We start from the raw sequence: 16577 nt of genomic DNA, 5'->3' as shown, positions 1-16577 counted from the left end.
TTAATGTGAACTAATGATAAGTATTGATAAGAAAACATTGCGTCCGTTAGGTTGCTAAAGTTTGTTGCTAAAGACGTAGCAAAACAGTTGAGCACACAAGCTATTATCAGGCACTTCCTGTTCCTGTGTCTCAAAGCATTGTGGGAAAACTGGCTACCTTCAAAATAAAATCCTGTAAAAAAAAAGATCTACAACTTCGTAATTATCAACATAACAAGCATTAGCGTAACTAGGAATCATTTTGAGTGGCAGAGAACTAAATTCTTGATTGTTTTATTTTGACATCTCAGTATTAGGTAGAATCGAAATCACTCATTTTGACTTATATAAAAAGCAACAATAAGAGAAGACATTGAATAACAATTGGGGCATATTCATGCAGCATAAGTAGCTGCTGCCACATATTCTTGATGAGCCACTGGGCTTACAATCGGTCTGCATCATTGATTATCAGGCGTTTCCAAATCTCCGCATGCATTTATCCATACATTGACACCCACACCCACAACGCCACACTTTCTCCTGGAGCATCCTGCATGGCCCCTAAAAGCACAGACTGTAATTGGTGAACGTTATTAGCATTGGCCCCAGAGTTAGCAAATAAATAATAGTAATGATGATGATCCCTCATCTTGTCACCGGGCAGCCCCCCTGGGGTGCCTCGCTAGTGCAGGTGGAAGGGTGGGGAGGGGAGGGGTGTCTCTCTTGGCCTAATTGGTTCCAACCCTGCAGGCTTCTCTGCAGCTATTTAGCCCCCCCTTATTTAGTAAATGTGTGTGAAGTGCACGGATAATGGCAAAGATGATAACCATAGAACAGGAACTTTAACTCGAGATATACAGTATATATGTAACGGAAACAGGACGGGTTACATATATATATATATACAGTATAGACACACACACACATCCAAATGTATACATACACATACACTATACATATATATACACACACACTGACGGTTTCAACCTACAAACATTTGACAAAAAAGACGGATGAAGCAAATAATAATGCAAGTTGTTATTTGATTAAAATGATGTGAATAAAAGGGTCTTTCCATTCTAGTGACGTCCCTGATTTGGTCATCATGTCAGTCAGATATGGCGTAGCAGTGACCTCTGCTGGTGTAGGGGAGCATTGCACGCCAACCGGCTCAATGTATCACGATGCTTTATGTTTGTGAGCGTATTTATCTTAAAAAATATGAACCAATCTGGATGATATATTGGATTATCTGCAAGTTAATAGTTCTTGGTCAAATTAAAATGGCGAATTCAGGATATTTAAAGAGTATTTTATTTCCAAAAGAGGTTATTTATTCTGGGGTTTGTCTCTGTTCCTCAATGAATAGTACATGGATTTTTAAATGCAACTGGTTTTCTCCTAATATTACAGTGCCTCACAAAAGTGAGCACAGCCTTCACCTTTCTGCAAATATTTGATGATATCTTGTCTTGGGACAACATTGCAAAAAGGACACTTTGATGCAATGTAACATGGTGGTTAACAGTGGCGAGTTATTGTCCCCTGAAAATAAGTCAACACACAACCATTCATCTCTAAACCGCTGGCAACAAGGGTGAGTACACTATTAAGGCATTTTTAGGCATTTTCTCTCCACAGTGTCATATGACTCGCTAGTGTTGCAGGATCTCAGGTCACTCGCTCCCAAACTCCCTCATAATGATCCCTGGAAGTTCATCATGGCACGAATTTCAGAACAAACTCATTTTCTTTTAAAATTTTCTTTTAAAAGGCCGCAGTTCGAGGATCGACTTTGTGGTCGTGTCGTCACACTTGCCGCACATGTTTTGGACACTCGAGTAAAGAGAGGGGCGGAGCTGTCAAACCATATTCCAGTTTCATAAACATACATATTTTTCTGTCTTGATTTTTGTAATACTACATCTTTATTTTTGTAGAAATGTAATTTCATCTCATCTCAATTTGTCATATTCTAAAGACGTCACACAAGTGTAAAAATAAGTTAACTATAACTGTTAGCCCATGGCTAATGCTAGCAGTCGACGCCTGGTACCTTGTGCTTGTGGAGGCTGTTCCTTCTTTTGTGGCACAAAAAGTCAGAGAAAAAGAAAAATGCATGCAAAGTTCAGTGAGACATCATGATAAAAACGCTTTGACCTTTGCTGTGCTTCCCCTCACAGGTAAAGGTGGTTCTCCAGTTGGCCTGTCTGGTTTTTTGGCGGGGTGAGGAGGTCGCCAGGACAACATGACACGGCTGTGATATCCTCCTCCTCGTCCCTCAGTCTCGTCGAGAGTGGCGGTTGTTTCCCAAGAGGAAGTCACCCGTGTCTGTAGAGGTTATGTGTGCTCCAATCAGACGACAGCTGACGCCTCAGGAACTCATCATCTGGATCCAAACATGGCCGCACAGCCAAAGAGAAGCCAGACAGGACACACAATAGGAAAGATATGCGCATGTGTCCACCCCGTGGAGGACAGATGCCATTCTCCTCATTCCCATCACTTCCTGTTGCTAATCACAGCACACACGGACTAAATACTGCTGTAACACATCATTCTTCAGCAAATATCTCATAATGCTTCTGTTTTAGAGGCTGATCGTCACATTCCTGCACATTCTGGACTCTCTAGTTATGCAGCCATGACCTTAGTACACATATAGTGGATACGGTATAATACATTGTATAAAGTAGTACACATACAGCGTGTAGAATGTATCAAGCAGTGTGTTGCTGGCCTAAATATTGTCCTTCTTTCCTTTTTCTATTATGCTGCCGTAACAATTTCCTTTTTCCACTCAACAAAAATAGAACAGTTTTGTTTTTGCTCCCATCTTTCATAAGCTGAACTCAGAGATGTAAAATGTTTTTGTGTAATATTTGTACTATTCCACCTATTTATTCATTAGTTTTAAAAAATATCTTTTAAAATTATAAAACGTTTCTTGTAAAGTTAGAATTTTTTTCTCATAACATCAAATTTCAGCTTTATTCTTGTAAAGGTATTCTCATAAAGGTTACGATATTATTGTCATAAATGTACAACTATTTTTGTACTACTACGCCTATGGGGGGGGGGCTAAAAATAAAAACTCAAAGTTCAAGTTAATCTTATAAAATAAAATGAACTTTTTGTAAGATTAGAACATTTTGGCCTTTATTCTTGAAAAATTTCTATTTGTTCTCATAAATATTAAAATTGTATTTTATACCAGCTATTTTTGGAATATTCAGCCCTTTTTGTGTAAAATTACAGCTTTTCATAAACACTTCCTATACAAAAACTTGTCCACCCCCCTATAATCTTACTATTCTTGTAAAATTACAATTTTATTCTAATTTTAAAATTATATTGTCAGAAAATTACAAATGTCTGTAAAATAATAATAAAAACATCTATTCTATGGTGTAAAAATTACTGTTTTCGAACGTTAATCTTTAAAAAAGGAAAATTTTAACTTTTTCTCACAATATTCTTGTAAAGTAAAAAGTAAATAGTATGACTTTATTCTAATAATATTAAAAGCTTATAGTTTGACTATTTTCAGAAATGACATTTCTTTGTTATATTTACTCTCGCTATATAACCATGTTTTTCTTTTCAGTGTGACACTAATATTTGTTATCAATATGAGAATTTGGCAGTACCAAACAAGAAATGTAACTCCAACAGGAGTAAAGTGTGTAGCGCTACCTTGACAAGCAGCCAGTGTTTCCTGTTCACGTCAGTTCTGATAAAACAGCTGCTAAAGTAATGTTAGTATAGCAAACTAATAAAGGTTAATGATGGTCAACTTCAAGTATGATTGTCCTAATAAACAAGTGTAATTAGTAGGGGTGCTCCAATTGATCGGCCACCGATCGGCCGATTTCCGTGAAAAAGCATGGTATCGGCATATCCCGATACACTAGGTCCCCTAGTAACGAACACCCGACGTGCGAACACTCGCCGATACGAACACAAGCCGACAGGTCTATTTTTTTCATGATTTTTTTTTTTAAATTGCCATATTTTGTCATTTAAATTTTTTTGAAATACAAAAGCGCTATTTTTGTATTGTGCGCCATTCCGCCGCTACGAATGGTGGGTAGCAGCATCCCTCTCACGCGATCTTTCTCATTTCGTCGCTGCACTTGTCGCTGATAACATCTCGGAGCACGCCAACGACGTATGCTCGACCACTCCTCTTCAAAGGTAAATAACATTTATCATTACGTATTATTATATCATTTTTTTTTATTGTTTTCTTCATTAATTATCCTCGTTTAATATTACTACTGCATCCAAACTCATATTTACATACATACACATATACTGTATATGTATACACGTACATGTAGTACCTATATCATTGGTAATATTAATTTTGATTAGACTTAAGAACGATTCGACATAAGAACGGTCGTCTGGAACTAATTGTGTTCGTTAGTTGGGGATTTAGTGTACTCGCTTTTCAACGCCGATCAGCTACACCCCAGTTGCAGCAGCCAGCGTATAGCGACAGTCTCCCGTCCACTTTCCCTTCACAAAGCCAAAACAAGCATGTCTGCCGTATTGGACTTCCTGTCGTTGTGAGAGTGATATAAGTTTTGCACCCTGAAAATCACGCCTTAAAAAGCTTTAGTTTGGTGCGCCATGTAGGGGCGGGCACTTTGAAGGGTGTGGTGAGTTTTCGTGGCTTGCGATGTGATTGTCTAATTAGCCAAAACGCGGGACACGCGCCCGTGACAGCCCGAACAGTAGTTGGATCCTCTGGACTGGATGGCCGGCCCTCGTCGGCGGAGGGGGAAATCGGGTTTGCCGACTGCCAGGGGTCCTGCTGGAGTGCCATCAAGCTTCCCTTGCATCCAAAGTCTCCTTAAAGAAGGCGTCTGATCCTCTAAGATTCACCAGTGATTTTGTAAAAGTAAGTCAAATACAGTTTTGTCTAAATTTATGTTTCCCCTGTCATATAATATAGCCCAGGAGTCACCAATGTGGTGCCCGCGGGCACCAGGGAGCCCCCCACATTGACATCAATCAGGTTTTCAATCAGGTTTTCAGTTAATAATGTGAGAACACTAAGAAAACATTCTGAAATACAAAAAGTGGATGCCATCATTTTGTGAATGTTCTGGTAAAACAAACATATTCACTTTGTTTGGATTGAAATAAGCTATGAAAATAAATGTTTTTTTTTTTATTTAAAAATTTACACTTAATCTATGTGATCAGTAGCAGTATCGATATCAGTGGATTTCACTCATGGATGATCGATATCGTTATCGGCAGCATAAAAACCTGATCGGAGCATCCCTAGTAATTAGCCCTCAAAGTGGTGGCATAGTAGTGTTTTAGCATGTAGCAGGTGATGTGGCGAGGTAGGCGGGGTGCAAGCGCTCATATCTCCTGCAGCAAGTTGGCAGGGAAGAAGCCCAGCTTGCGTCCTGTGCTGACTTTCAGGTAGCCGTTTACCTCCTCGCCTTTCTTCACCACAATCTGCACAAAAGGCCAGACAGAAAATGGCTAGAAATAAATAAGTAGCACAATAATAATAAAGCTCACCTGGTCTTTCTTCAGAGTAATCTGTCCCATCTCTCTGTTGCCAACAAAGGAGCGTGTCACCTTGTAGACTCCCTCTCCGGCTCGTACTCTGATGATGTAGTTGGCCGGGATGAAGCCTGTCCTCTCGCCGATCTTCCCCTAACGACGGAGACAGAGATTGGACTAAAAATGTGACATGACTTCATGACGATCATCTGGGATTACATACTCACCCTCCACCACTCCTCATTGGAGTCATCGATCACTGTGATGCGGTCGCCAGCGCTTGGCAAACAGACAGGATGTGACATATTTTTTTCAAAAAACATAAAAAAGTGACGGTACGATGCCATCTTACTGTACATCCAGGTCATCTTTCTCGATGGCCTTAAAGCGGTACAAAGCCAGGTAGTAATGAGACTGGCTGAACACACCAATCTTCCCTGGCTGAGGTTTTTTACTCTGCATAGCACACACACACCATTAGAGATGAATGTTTGCATATTTAATACTGTGTGACAGCAAATGATCGTAATGTTGTCCATTTGACATGCGACCTTGTCATCTGCTAGAGCTTTGTCTCCTCCTCCTCCTCCTCCTCCTCCTCCTCGCCTGTCTCCCTCTGAGGTAGCTAAAACACAGAAAATGGCAATGGAAAAAAAAAAGAAAAAAAAATCCCACTGAAATAAAATATTTTTCTTCATTAAACGAAAAAATAAATACTTTGATATTTTTATTTGAATACAAATAACATATAATTAAACTGAATTAGATTTAAAAAAAATAACTACATATTGAAAGCACGTCTACACAGGAGCTGCAACTAACGTTCATTTTAATAGCCGATTAATCAGTCTATTATTTTTTAGATTAATCCATGAATCGGATTTTTTTTAAAAACAAGCCATTTTTAATTTTTCCTCTTTAGTCAGAAATAGAAGATCTGAACTGACAGAGCAAATATGTGCAAAAATGCGAGGTTGCCGCTTGAAGATTCTGTTAAAATAATGTTAAATCTTTAAAAAAATCGAAATAGCTTCAGTAAAACAATAAATGTACGCACACAAAATACAATCATGATAATTTTCTTAGTCGATTAATCTGAAGTCTTGATTATTATACTTATTGTTCTGCATGATTGTTTTTATTCTTTATTGATTATTTCACTTATTATTATACGGAAAAATATTACAGGGAATGCAGGAAATGAACAACATGAACTGCACAAGATGTGTAATGGATGGGGGGAAGGATTAAATAAGCTTTGCTTCTTCCGACTCCTTTTTTTGGGCATGTGGAACTGTGAAATGATGATTCATGAGATGTATTCCATTGTAACCTTTATACATGTTCAAATAAAATTAAACCAAACAAAGTTTGTTTCAGTTAATGGTGTAATAGGTTAGGCCATAGATGGACCAAATGAATATGAAGCAAACACCTACAGTTTGCGGTTGGGTCGGCAACATATCAGAAAAGAGGCCAAAATGCCTATCACTGTTTTCCAGAGTCAAAGCTGATGTGTGTGAATATCTTGTTTTAGCTAAAACACAAAGATAATAGGTCTGCTTTCATGGATGACAAGGAACATAAAAAAATATTCACATTTGAGAGGCTGAAATCCAAGGATATTTACATATTTAAATCAAAAAGTGATTAATCGATGACAAAAATAGTTGATTAATTGGGTAATCGATTAAACATTGATTAATCGGTGCAGCTCTGAATTAACTAGAAAGGTGAAGAGGAAAAAAAACGAAAAAAAACATACGGTCTATTGTCGTGTGTGTGATGAAGATGCATCCGCCGCGACGTCGCAGCCATCTTGTTTACGTCTGTGTTCCACAGCGGATGAAGATGGGAAGGTCGCAGCCATTTTCATCACACACACAACAATGGACAGCCGATAGCACGCGTTAATGCGACGTCAGAAAAAGCGAAGCCGAATGATTTATGAGGTCTGATTTTTCCAAGGAGGCATTTCTGTCATGCAAATGTATTACTCTTTCAAACTCATATTGTTTTCAGAAGCCAAACTCTTTACTTAACTAACCCGAATTAAGTTTGTCATCGCCGAAATCCAACCGGAATTGGGCTCACGGGAACGAGTGCGGGGTAAGTCACTGTTGGACTACACTGCCGATGGGGATGTCCTACAACTTCATGTCAAAAAATACCAACTATCCCTTTAAAACAATTAGCGCTTAAAACTCAAAATTCCAAGCGTGCCTGAACGCCTCATAGCGTAGCGCACACAGAGCAGAAAGAAGGAAGGAGACAGAGCATGAAGTTCTTCATTGCTTTTGGGTGAGTTATATGAACAAGTAAGTGCGTTTGATGATTATCTTGTGCATTAAGAGTGTTTAATCTTGAAGATGTCATTTATATTGGTGTTCCAATCTCCTCACTGTGAAAACCCGTCAACGTACAGTACAAGCCAAACGTTTGGACACACCGCGTTTTCTTTATTTTCATGACGATTTACATCTCATATGTATTAGCTGTATTACTGTATTTCATGAACAGAAAGATAAATGACAGGACACAATTACATACAGTCTATTTGTATGTCAAGTCAAGCTAAAAGAAAGCACATGTCTGAAAATGTATTTGTGGTTGTTGTGTTCATGTCAGAACAAAGTTTTAAAAGAGCATCGGACGGTGTGGGGACGCTACACTGTGCCTCCGTCTGTCATCATAACAGAGTAACATTAATTACTCAAAAAAAAATTATTTTAATCAATGAAATAAATTAGTTACAGCCATTAACATGCTATTTTTGGCAGCCCTACTAAAAATGACACCACTAACCATTACATCTTGTCTGAACAAAATAACATCTTAAAGATGCATAACGCAGCCAAAAGTGATCATTTTAGCTCCAGGCCTGAAAGACACCCACAGGGATGAAAGTAAGGAGTTGTTCTCCTTTTGTTTCATTTCATCTTTGTATGACTGTTTTTGATGTGTGTTCTGTGTACAGTTTGAGTAACGTTGGGCTTCATTTAGGTAGAAGTTCCCAGTGACAGTGACAATGACAGTCTAGGAACGGAAATCGTAACCTGAGGCCCAAGTGTATATATTCATGACTTAAATGAAGTGTTGATTTGTCGTGTTTACTGTACACATTAAAGACGAACCAGCACTCACCTCCTTCACCGCTGCCGTCCTCCTGTTTGGGCTGGGACTCATCTTCCTCCATCATCATGATCATCTGAATAAATTAGTATAAAAAAACATCAATTATGTGTAGGTTTAGTAAGAATAAGTTCAAATAGTAATAAATAAATAAAAGTGGCTCCACGCTCACGTTCTTTTTGTCCTCAGAGCCTTTTTTGCGCTCCTTGTTGGCCATTATAACGCCGATGCGCAGCGTCTCAAACACGGGGTCGGTGCGATTCGATTGCGCTGACAACATCAAATCATTCAAGCGGCGAAACTGGCTTTTATAAAAGTTCATTCATGAGATAGTGTAGCACAGCACAGTTAGGTGTACTCACAGAAGGGCAACAGCTGAGACACGGTCGCATTCTGCTGGCTGCTGTAAAGAGGAGAACTGTATGCTCTCCTAAAACCTGGAGGCTGACAGACACGGAGGACACCAACCACGTGAAGCTCCTCAATGACAGCACAAGTAGCTTCATAAACAGTAAAAAAAAAAAAAAAAAAAAAAAAAAAAAATTAAAAAGCTTACAATTTTGCCAAAGCACCTCTGGAACTCCACATAGGACTGACACTGGTGGTGGATGCTGGTTTTGCAGTTCTTGCAGCGCAGTGCAAACTTGTTGTTCACTGAGGGGCAGATCGTAAACGTGAGTGCAGCAGCGGAGATGTTCAAAGACGAGTTTGTACGTCAAAATGCCCGTACAAACTATCATGCGCGCGCAGACGTCACAGAACTTGGGCTTTTTGCAGTAGTGATCTTTGAACTTGTGAGGTCGGTCGTTGATCGGTTTGATGGATTCCAGAGGAGGCGGCTCGTCTCGCTCCTCTTCTTCAACCTCCTCGTCGTAGATGAAATATACCTGCAGGACATCAGGCAGAAGGACACAGGTGTACAATCTAAAGCAGGTGTTCTCAATAGGTAGCTTGTGGGCCACGTGAGGCCAAACATCCCCCAAATAATGTAAACCATCGTTGGGTTGCAACCACATGACCTAGAGGCACGCCGCATCACTTCTGGGGTTGTTATGGGGGGCAAGCAGTCAATGCCATCACCGTTTACCACAGAGATGCACAGATGTCAGAATATTATATGATGTCAAACATACTGTATTCACAGTTTGGCTATTCCTGCGTGATATGTAGTATTCTACTCTGGTCACTAGGTGTCAGTAATGTTACTCAAATGTTCGGTGAGGCACACAAACACCAGACTTGATCGCCGGAACAGGCTTTTATTGCAAGGTTTGAATCATCGCACAGCAGGCACCACTGTTGCGGCCGTAATCCACACCTATAAAGCCGTTGATCCGGAGGTAACTCTACTAGCAGGCCGCGCTACCGGCGTCCACCTCAGGAACTAGGAAAGAAAGACACCAGCGGCCAGTCCCATTCTTATCATAAGTACCACTGCCGTAATGGCAGATGATACTTCCAGATGCGTCTGTGTAGGCTCTCAGTCGTACAGGAGTTGTCCATCGAGGAAAAGGCTTCTTGAGACGTCATCTGTACTTCTGTGTAGAAGGTGTCGAACGTTTCGCTCCTCATCCGAAGAGCTTCGTCAGCAAACTAATAAGTGCTGGTAGCTTAGGCCTTAAATACAGTAAGAGTGGGCGGAATTGGTGTGCCAACACCCTCCTCCTATTGGTTCGTTACACTAAGCCTGGGCGGAGCAGTGGTATAATCCTATCCTGTTATTCACACCTACGATAAAAGGGAAGTGTCGCTCCCTGAATTGGGTATGAACGACTCTGATACTGGCTTGTTAGCATCTATTGTTCTGGCTCGGCCCTGCCTTCACCTCATTTGCAAGACTAAGAGCTGTGGGTTTTGGTCTCAGTAACCTGCTGAACACAGGGTCCAAATTAAACCTCAAACCACCATTCCGATTCAATGATGGGTTCTGTTGTTTGACAAAAATAGCTTCCTTAACTCCTCTTTCAAACCATCTGTTTTCTTTGGCCAAAATCTTAACCTCGCTGTCCTGAAAAGAGTGATTGGTAGCTTTCAGGTGTAGATGTACTGCTGATTGAGGACCACTAGCATTGTCCCTGCGATGTTGATAAAGCCTTTTTTTGGAGCATTTGCTTAGTTTCCCCAATGTAGTGCTCTTTGCATTCCTCATCTTTACAGTGGATGGAATAGACCACATTGCTCTGTTTCTGGTTTGGAGCCTTGTCTTTAGGATGCACTAATTTTTGTCTCAGGGTATTTACTGGTTTGAAATAGGTAGGAATTTTGTGTTGCCATAAGATCCTCTGGAGTTTTTCGGAGACCCCCGCTACATAAGGGACTACCACTCCTCTCCTTTTTGCTTCTGTGGGCTTTTGGGTTTCTTTCCCTACTCTCTTCTTTTGACATTTGTTAGTGATGCCAACACATATGAGCAACTTAAAAGGGACCCATCCAGTAGGTATAAGAAAGAAATCATACACTGTCTCCAAAAGTTAGAGAAGGAAGAACTAATTGACAGACAGATGTATCATAGGTTATACCCTGGGGAGGCTACACCATGTATCTATGGCCTTCCAAAAATCCACAAGGAAGGGTTTCCCCTCAGACCCATTGTCTGTAGCATTGACTCTACCACGTACAATGTAGCGAAATATGTAAAAACAGTCTTATCCCCATTGGTAGGCAACACTGATCATCATATAGAGAACACAAAAGGGTTTGTGGCGAGCATCAAAGACCTCAGATTGGAGCCAGAGGAAACTTTGGTGTCTTATGATGTGACTTCACTTTTCACATCTGTCCCCACCTCAGCAGCAGTCTCGGTGGTGAGGAAGAGACTGCTCGAGGACTCAACTCTGCATCGGAGAACAAAACTTAGTGCTGACCACATCTGCCAATTACTGGAAATTTGCCTTAACACCACATATTTTCAGTTTAGAGGGAAATTCTACAGACAAATTCACCTACGATAAAAGGGAAGTGTCGCTCCCTGAATTGGGTATGAACGACTCTGATACTGGCTTGTTAGCATCTATTGTTCTGGCTCGGCCCTGCCTTCACCTCATTTGCAAGACTAAGAGCTGTGGGTTTTGGTCTCAGTAACCTGCTGAACACAGGGTCCAAATTAAACCTCAAACCACCATTCCGATTCAATGATGGGTTCTGTTGTTTGACAAAAATAGCTTCCTTAACTCCTCTTTCAAACCATCTGTTTTCTTTGGCCAAAATCTTAACCTCGCTGTCCTGAAAAGAGTGATTGGTAGCTTTCAGGTGTAGATGTACTGCTGATTGAGGAGCCTTGCCGTGGGTACCCACAGGTTGAGAGCGCTCTCTGGACATGTTGTGTCTCCTTTTTCTTTCCCTCAGCACTAGTTGGTATTTGTTCCGCTCTATGTTGGAGGGTCCTAATAACCCCTAGTTTATGTTGTAGTGGATGGTTTGATTCAAAAAGCAGGTATTGGTCAGTGTGTGTGGCCTTTCTAAAGACCTCTGTAAGTAGCTGTCTGTCCTTTCCTATAATTACCTTGCAGTCTAAGAAGGCTAGTTGGTTTTCTTTAGTGTCCTCGCGAGTAAATTTGATATTGGTGTCCACCGCATTGATGTGATCTGTGAAAGACTGAATTTCTTGTTTTTTGATTATGACAAAGGTGTCATCCACGTATCTAAACCAGTGCCTTGGTTTTGTCCCTGAGAAGGATGTGAGAGCCTGTTTCTCCATCTCTTCCATGTACAGATTCGCCACTATGGGTGAGACTGGTGAGCCCATAGCACAACCATGAATTTGTCTGTAGAATTTCCCTCTAAACTGAAAATATGTGGTGTTAAGGCAAATTTCCAGTAATTGGCAGATGTGGTCAGCACTAAGTTTTGTTCTCCGATGCAGAGTTGAGTCCTCGAGCAGTCTCTTCCTCACCACCGAGACTGCTGCTGAGGTGGGGACAGATGTGAAAAGTGAAGTCACATCATAAGACACCAAAGTTTCCTCTGGCTCCAATCTGAGGTCTTTGATGCTCGCCACAAACCCTTTTGTGTTCTCTATATGATGATCAGTGTTGCCTACCAATGGGGATAAGACTGTTTTTACATATTTCGCTACATTGTACGTGGTAGAGTCAATGCTACAGACAATGGGTCTGAGGGGAAACCCTTCCTTGTGGATTTTTGGAAGGCCATAGATACATGGTGTAGCCTCCCCAGGGTATAACCTATGATACATCTGTCTGTCAATTAGTTCTTCCTTCTCTAACTTTTGGAGACAGTGTATGATTTCTTTCTTATACCTACTGGATGGGTCCCTTTTAAGTTGCTCATATGTGTTGGCATCACTAACAAATGTCAAAAGAAGAGAGTAGGGAAAGAAACCCAAAAGCCCACAGAAGCAAAAAGGAGAGGAGTGGTAGTCCCTTATGTAGCGGGGGTCTCCGAAAAACTCCAGAGGATCTTATGGCAACACAAAATTCCTACCTATTTCAAACCAGTAAATACCCTGAGACAAAAATTAGTGCATCCTAAAGACAAGGCTCCAAACCAGAAACAGAGCAATGTGGTCTATTCCATCCACTGTAAAGATGAGGAATGCAAAGAGCACTACATTGGGGAAACTAAGCAAATGCTCCAAAAAAAGGCTTTATCAACATCGCAGGGACAATGCTAGTGGTCCTCAATCAGCAGTACATCTACACCTGAAAGCTACCAATCACTCTTTTCAGGACAGCGAGGTTAAGATTTTGGCCAAAGAAAACAGATGGTTTGAAAGAGGAGTTAAGGAAGCTATTTTTGTCAAACAACAGAACCCATCATTGAATCGGAATGGTGGTTTGAGGTTTAATTTGGACCCTGTGTTCAGCAGGTTACTGAGACCAAAACCCACAGCTCTTAGTCTTGCAAATGAGGTGAAGGCAGGGCCGAGCCAGAACAATAGATGCTAACAAGCCAGTATCAGAGTCGTTCATACCCAATTCAGGGAGCGACACTTCCCTTTTATCGTAGGTGTGAATAACAGGATAGGATTATACCACTGCTCCGCCCAGGCTTAGTGTAACGAACCAATAGGAGGAGGGTGTTGGCACACCAATTCCGCCCACTCTTACTGTATTTAAGGCCTAAGCTACCAGCACTTATTAGTTTGCTGACGAAGCTCTTCGGATGAGGAGCGAAACGTCCGACACCTTCTACACAGAAGTACAGATGACGTCTCAAGAAGCCTTTTCCTCGATACTTCCAGATGATGGCACAAAACGAGACTTACACACTTACACTGCGAATGGTGATCGATGTACCAGCCAGAGGAAAGCAACAAAAACTTACCGACACAGGCCAAAAACTAGGCCTGCTGAGATGGATTTGACTCTGGTAAGTGTCACTTTCTCGGAATAGTGTTCTTACTGTCGGACAAAGTCCAAAATCTTATTTAGAAAGTCGTAAACAGGTTTTGTATGATCCAGTTAATATTCCATTTATAAAGAAGGAATTCTGCTTTGCAGAAATGTACCCATCACAGTCGGGTCTGGAACCAATTAGCCATGCTAAATTATGACTTCTATTTGCCTAACACTCTCTTTAACAGTCTCTTTAAACACATCATTACGAGCAATGAGGCGTTGCATTCAAAGACACCACCTAATTTAAACTGAATTCACGTTTTGGGTATATGAGCATACTGAAATTGTGCTCCCGCATTAATTTACCCAGTTCACTTGAACGCGTCATCATGTGAACGGTGCCTAGTCAGCGGGCAGAACACAGTTCTGTTTAGGTCCTGCACCAATACCAAGAAAGGCGAGTTATGGAGTTATGATGGAGCTTCATCATGTGTGTGCGTTATATGAACCAATTAGTGAGTTTAATGATTATGTCTTACATCAAGAGTGACTTACATTCACTGTTACTGATAAGAACATTCACTTATTGTTTTGCTTTGTTTACTTAGACCACACATACACACAAAGATGTTGTGATGTTGAGAGTAGCCATGAATGCACCTTAAAGAAATGTGGAGAATGAGTAAGTGTCGTTTCGACAAATTTTTTTTGGCTTCCGATCCGACACGATTTTTTTTTTACCGATCATTTTTGTTGTTGTTTGTTTTTTTTTTTATAATAATAAGCTTTTGTTACAAACATGGATTTGTGGAATTTAGTATGGTTATGAAAATAAGCATTCAAAGCATTAAAAATAATTTTCGACATGTTTAGTAGTGCTTGTGCGGTGCCTATTATAAGCAACCAGTGGTTAGAGCGGCACTTCTTGTGCGAGCTGCATACACCATGACGCAGCAGTGCGGGCACATTGAGAGGGAATCACGAATATTCAACGTCCAACGTAAAATTAACTTCACCACAATACCTCGGACATGTATGCATGGTGGTGTTGCTTTTTCTTCTTCTTGCGGGTGGTGCGAGTCGAGTGGCAACCAGCTTTGAGGCCCATTACAGCACGTAAAATGTTGGAATATGGCTCAGAGTTACGAAAGTGATACGGCAACCGGATCAGCAAGACCTTGTGACGGAAGCCGATGTTATCGGATCTTCACAAATGCAGCGGATCGGCAGCCGATCCCGATCGGATTGAGACTTCCCTGCTGTATGGTGTTGGAATCGCACTGCTGTTGATGTGTTCAGGCCAGAATAAAGTTATACAAGAGTCAGACTCTGTGTGGATGCTACACTGTGTCTACACTGTGCCTCTTTGCCTTTACACAGATAATATTGCGAGCATCACCTATCTATGAAAACATAAACTCCACAAAGTTGTTTTCCTTGTTTTCAGGCCAGCCTGAAAAAGTTTTAGATGTAAAAATATCTTTTGACTGGCATCCCACAAACACAAACCCCAAAAGGATGTCACAAAGCTTTACTACACTACTCCCAAATATAATCCCAGACCCGGACGGACACGCACGCACGCACAGACTAGAGCTGGGCTGCCCATTATGTCGATCGCGAGCTACCGGTCGATCGTGAAGTGAGTTTGGGTTGATCGCATAAACATCACTTCATAGATGTCATATGACATCAGTCAGCTGTCATTAAGCTCCTCCTCCTGATACAGCTCTTCCTCCCCCGCGGCAATGGTGATGAACGTCATGTCTCAAACTACACACAGAGATGCAACTTTTGTCTTTATTATTCCAATTATGGATGAACTGACTCAGCAGTAAGATGCCTATATCTACAACGAACGTTATCCGTTCACTTGTAGTGGCGACTTATGTAGGAAAAAAAGTGAATTGTTTGAGGGCTTTGCTTCCCCTTATGAACTCCACTATTGAAATGCGTGTTTTTCTACACATTCGTTGCTTCAATTATTATTTTATGATGAACTGGAAAAATGCCGGTTGCCGAAACCTTTTTAATATGTTGCCTTGACTTTGGCCGCATTGTCTTTTGCATAATTATTTTCATTTGTTATATATCGGTAATGTTTGCTAGCAAATGCTAACGAGACGCAACACATGAAATGTCTAATGAACGCTACCTAGCTATTTAGATTTGATTTTATTAAGGGTACTCAGGTTATGTACACTTTGAATGTGAAATACTAATCAATAGTATTTAGTATAGTAGTTTAAAAGTTTACCATTTAGATTTGATATATGTATATATATAATTTATATATTTAATATTTTATGTTTTATAGTAAGAATGATCATGTAGACTTATAGCTTGCATGCTGAAAAACTGTGTGCACCCCTATATACAGGTACAATGTATACTCATATTTATCAAGACAGTAAATATATATTTTCCATATCCATAGTAGGAGGTAGATATTTGGTACTTGGTCATGTTAAAAGTAACTCGCAGGCTGAAAGCGTGAGCCACCCTGGACTAGAGCATCCCCAGCTCTCCATTATGGACAGGATTAGAGGTGTGCTGTGCTTTGTAAATCTGTGGATTAACACACCAATCAATGGCAGAACTGCAGACAGTTCGCACATTACGACGCCACCA

The 16577-nt window shown here is 40.7% G+C and overlaps 1 protein-coding gene across 5 annotated transcripts in view; it reads right to left on the bottom strand.

Moving 5' to 3' along the window:
* The window catches only part of LOC129186922 (SH3 and cysteine-rich domain-containing protein 3-like), an 81035-nt gene that overhangs the window by 60971 nt on the left and 3487 nt on the right, over positions 1-16577 (bottom strand). For 2 of the 5 annotated variants that reach the window (XR_008572320.1, XR_008572319.1), the window contains exons 4-13: positions 9377-9533; positions 9203-9300; positions 9009-9090; positions 8819-8916; positions 8659-8722; positions 6066-6139; positions 5867-5970; positions 5742-5793; positions 5530-5667; positions 2039-5463 (exon numbers count right to left, since the gene is read on the bottom strand). Coding sequence is in view for 2 of the 5 variants with exons in the window: in XM_054785671.1 (XP_054641646.1) it covers positions 5365-5463; positions 5530-5667; positions 5742-5793; positions 5867-5970; positions 6066-6139; positions 8659-8722; positions 8819-8916; positions 9009-9090; positions 9203-9300; positions 9377-9533 (966 nt within the window). In the remaining 3 variants the exon portion in view is untranslated. Of the gene's footprint in view, positions 1-694; positions 5464-5529; positions 5668-5741; positions 5794-5866; positions 5971-6065; positions 6140-8658; positions 8723-8818; positions 8917-9008; positions 9091-9202; positions 9301-9376; positions 9534-16577 lie in introns of those variants that run through there. The other 3 variants (XM_054785671.1, XM_054785670.1, XR_008572321.1) reach the window with 2 other exon arrangements.

The sequence above is a fragment of the Dunckerocampus dactyliophorus genome, chromosome 8 (genome assembly GCF_027744805.1).
Source record: "Dunckerocampus dactyliophorus isolate RoL2022-P2 chromosome 8, RoL_Ddac_1.1, whole genome shotgun sequence".
Classification (NCBI taxonomy): domain Eukaryota; kingdom Metazoa; phylum Chordata; class Actinopteri; order Syngnathiformes; family Syngnathidae; genus Dunckerocampus; species Dunckerocampus dactyliophorus.
Note: the sequence above shows the minus strand (reverse complement) of the source record. Positions and strands in the feature narration are given on the sequence as shown.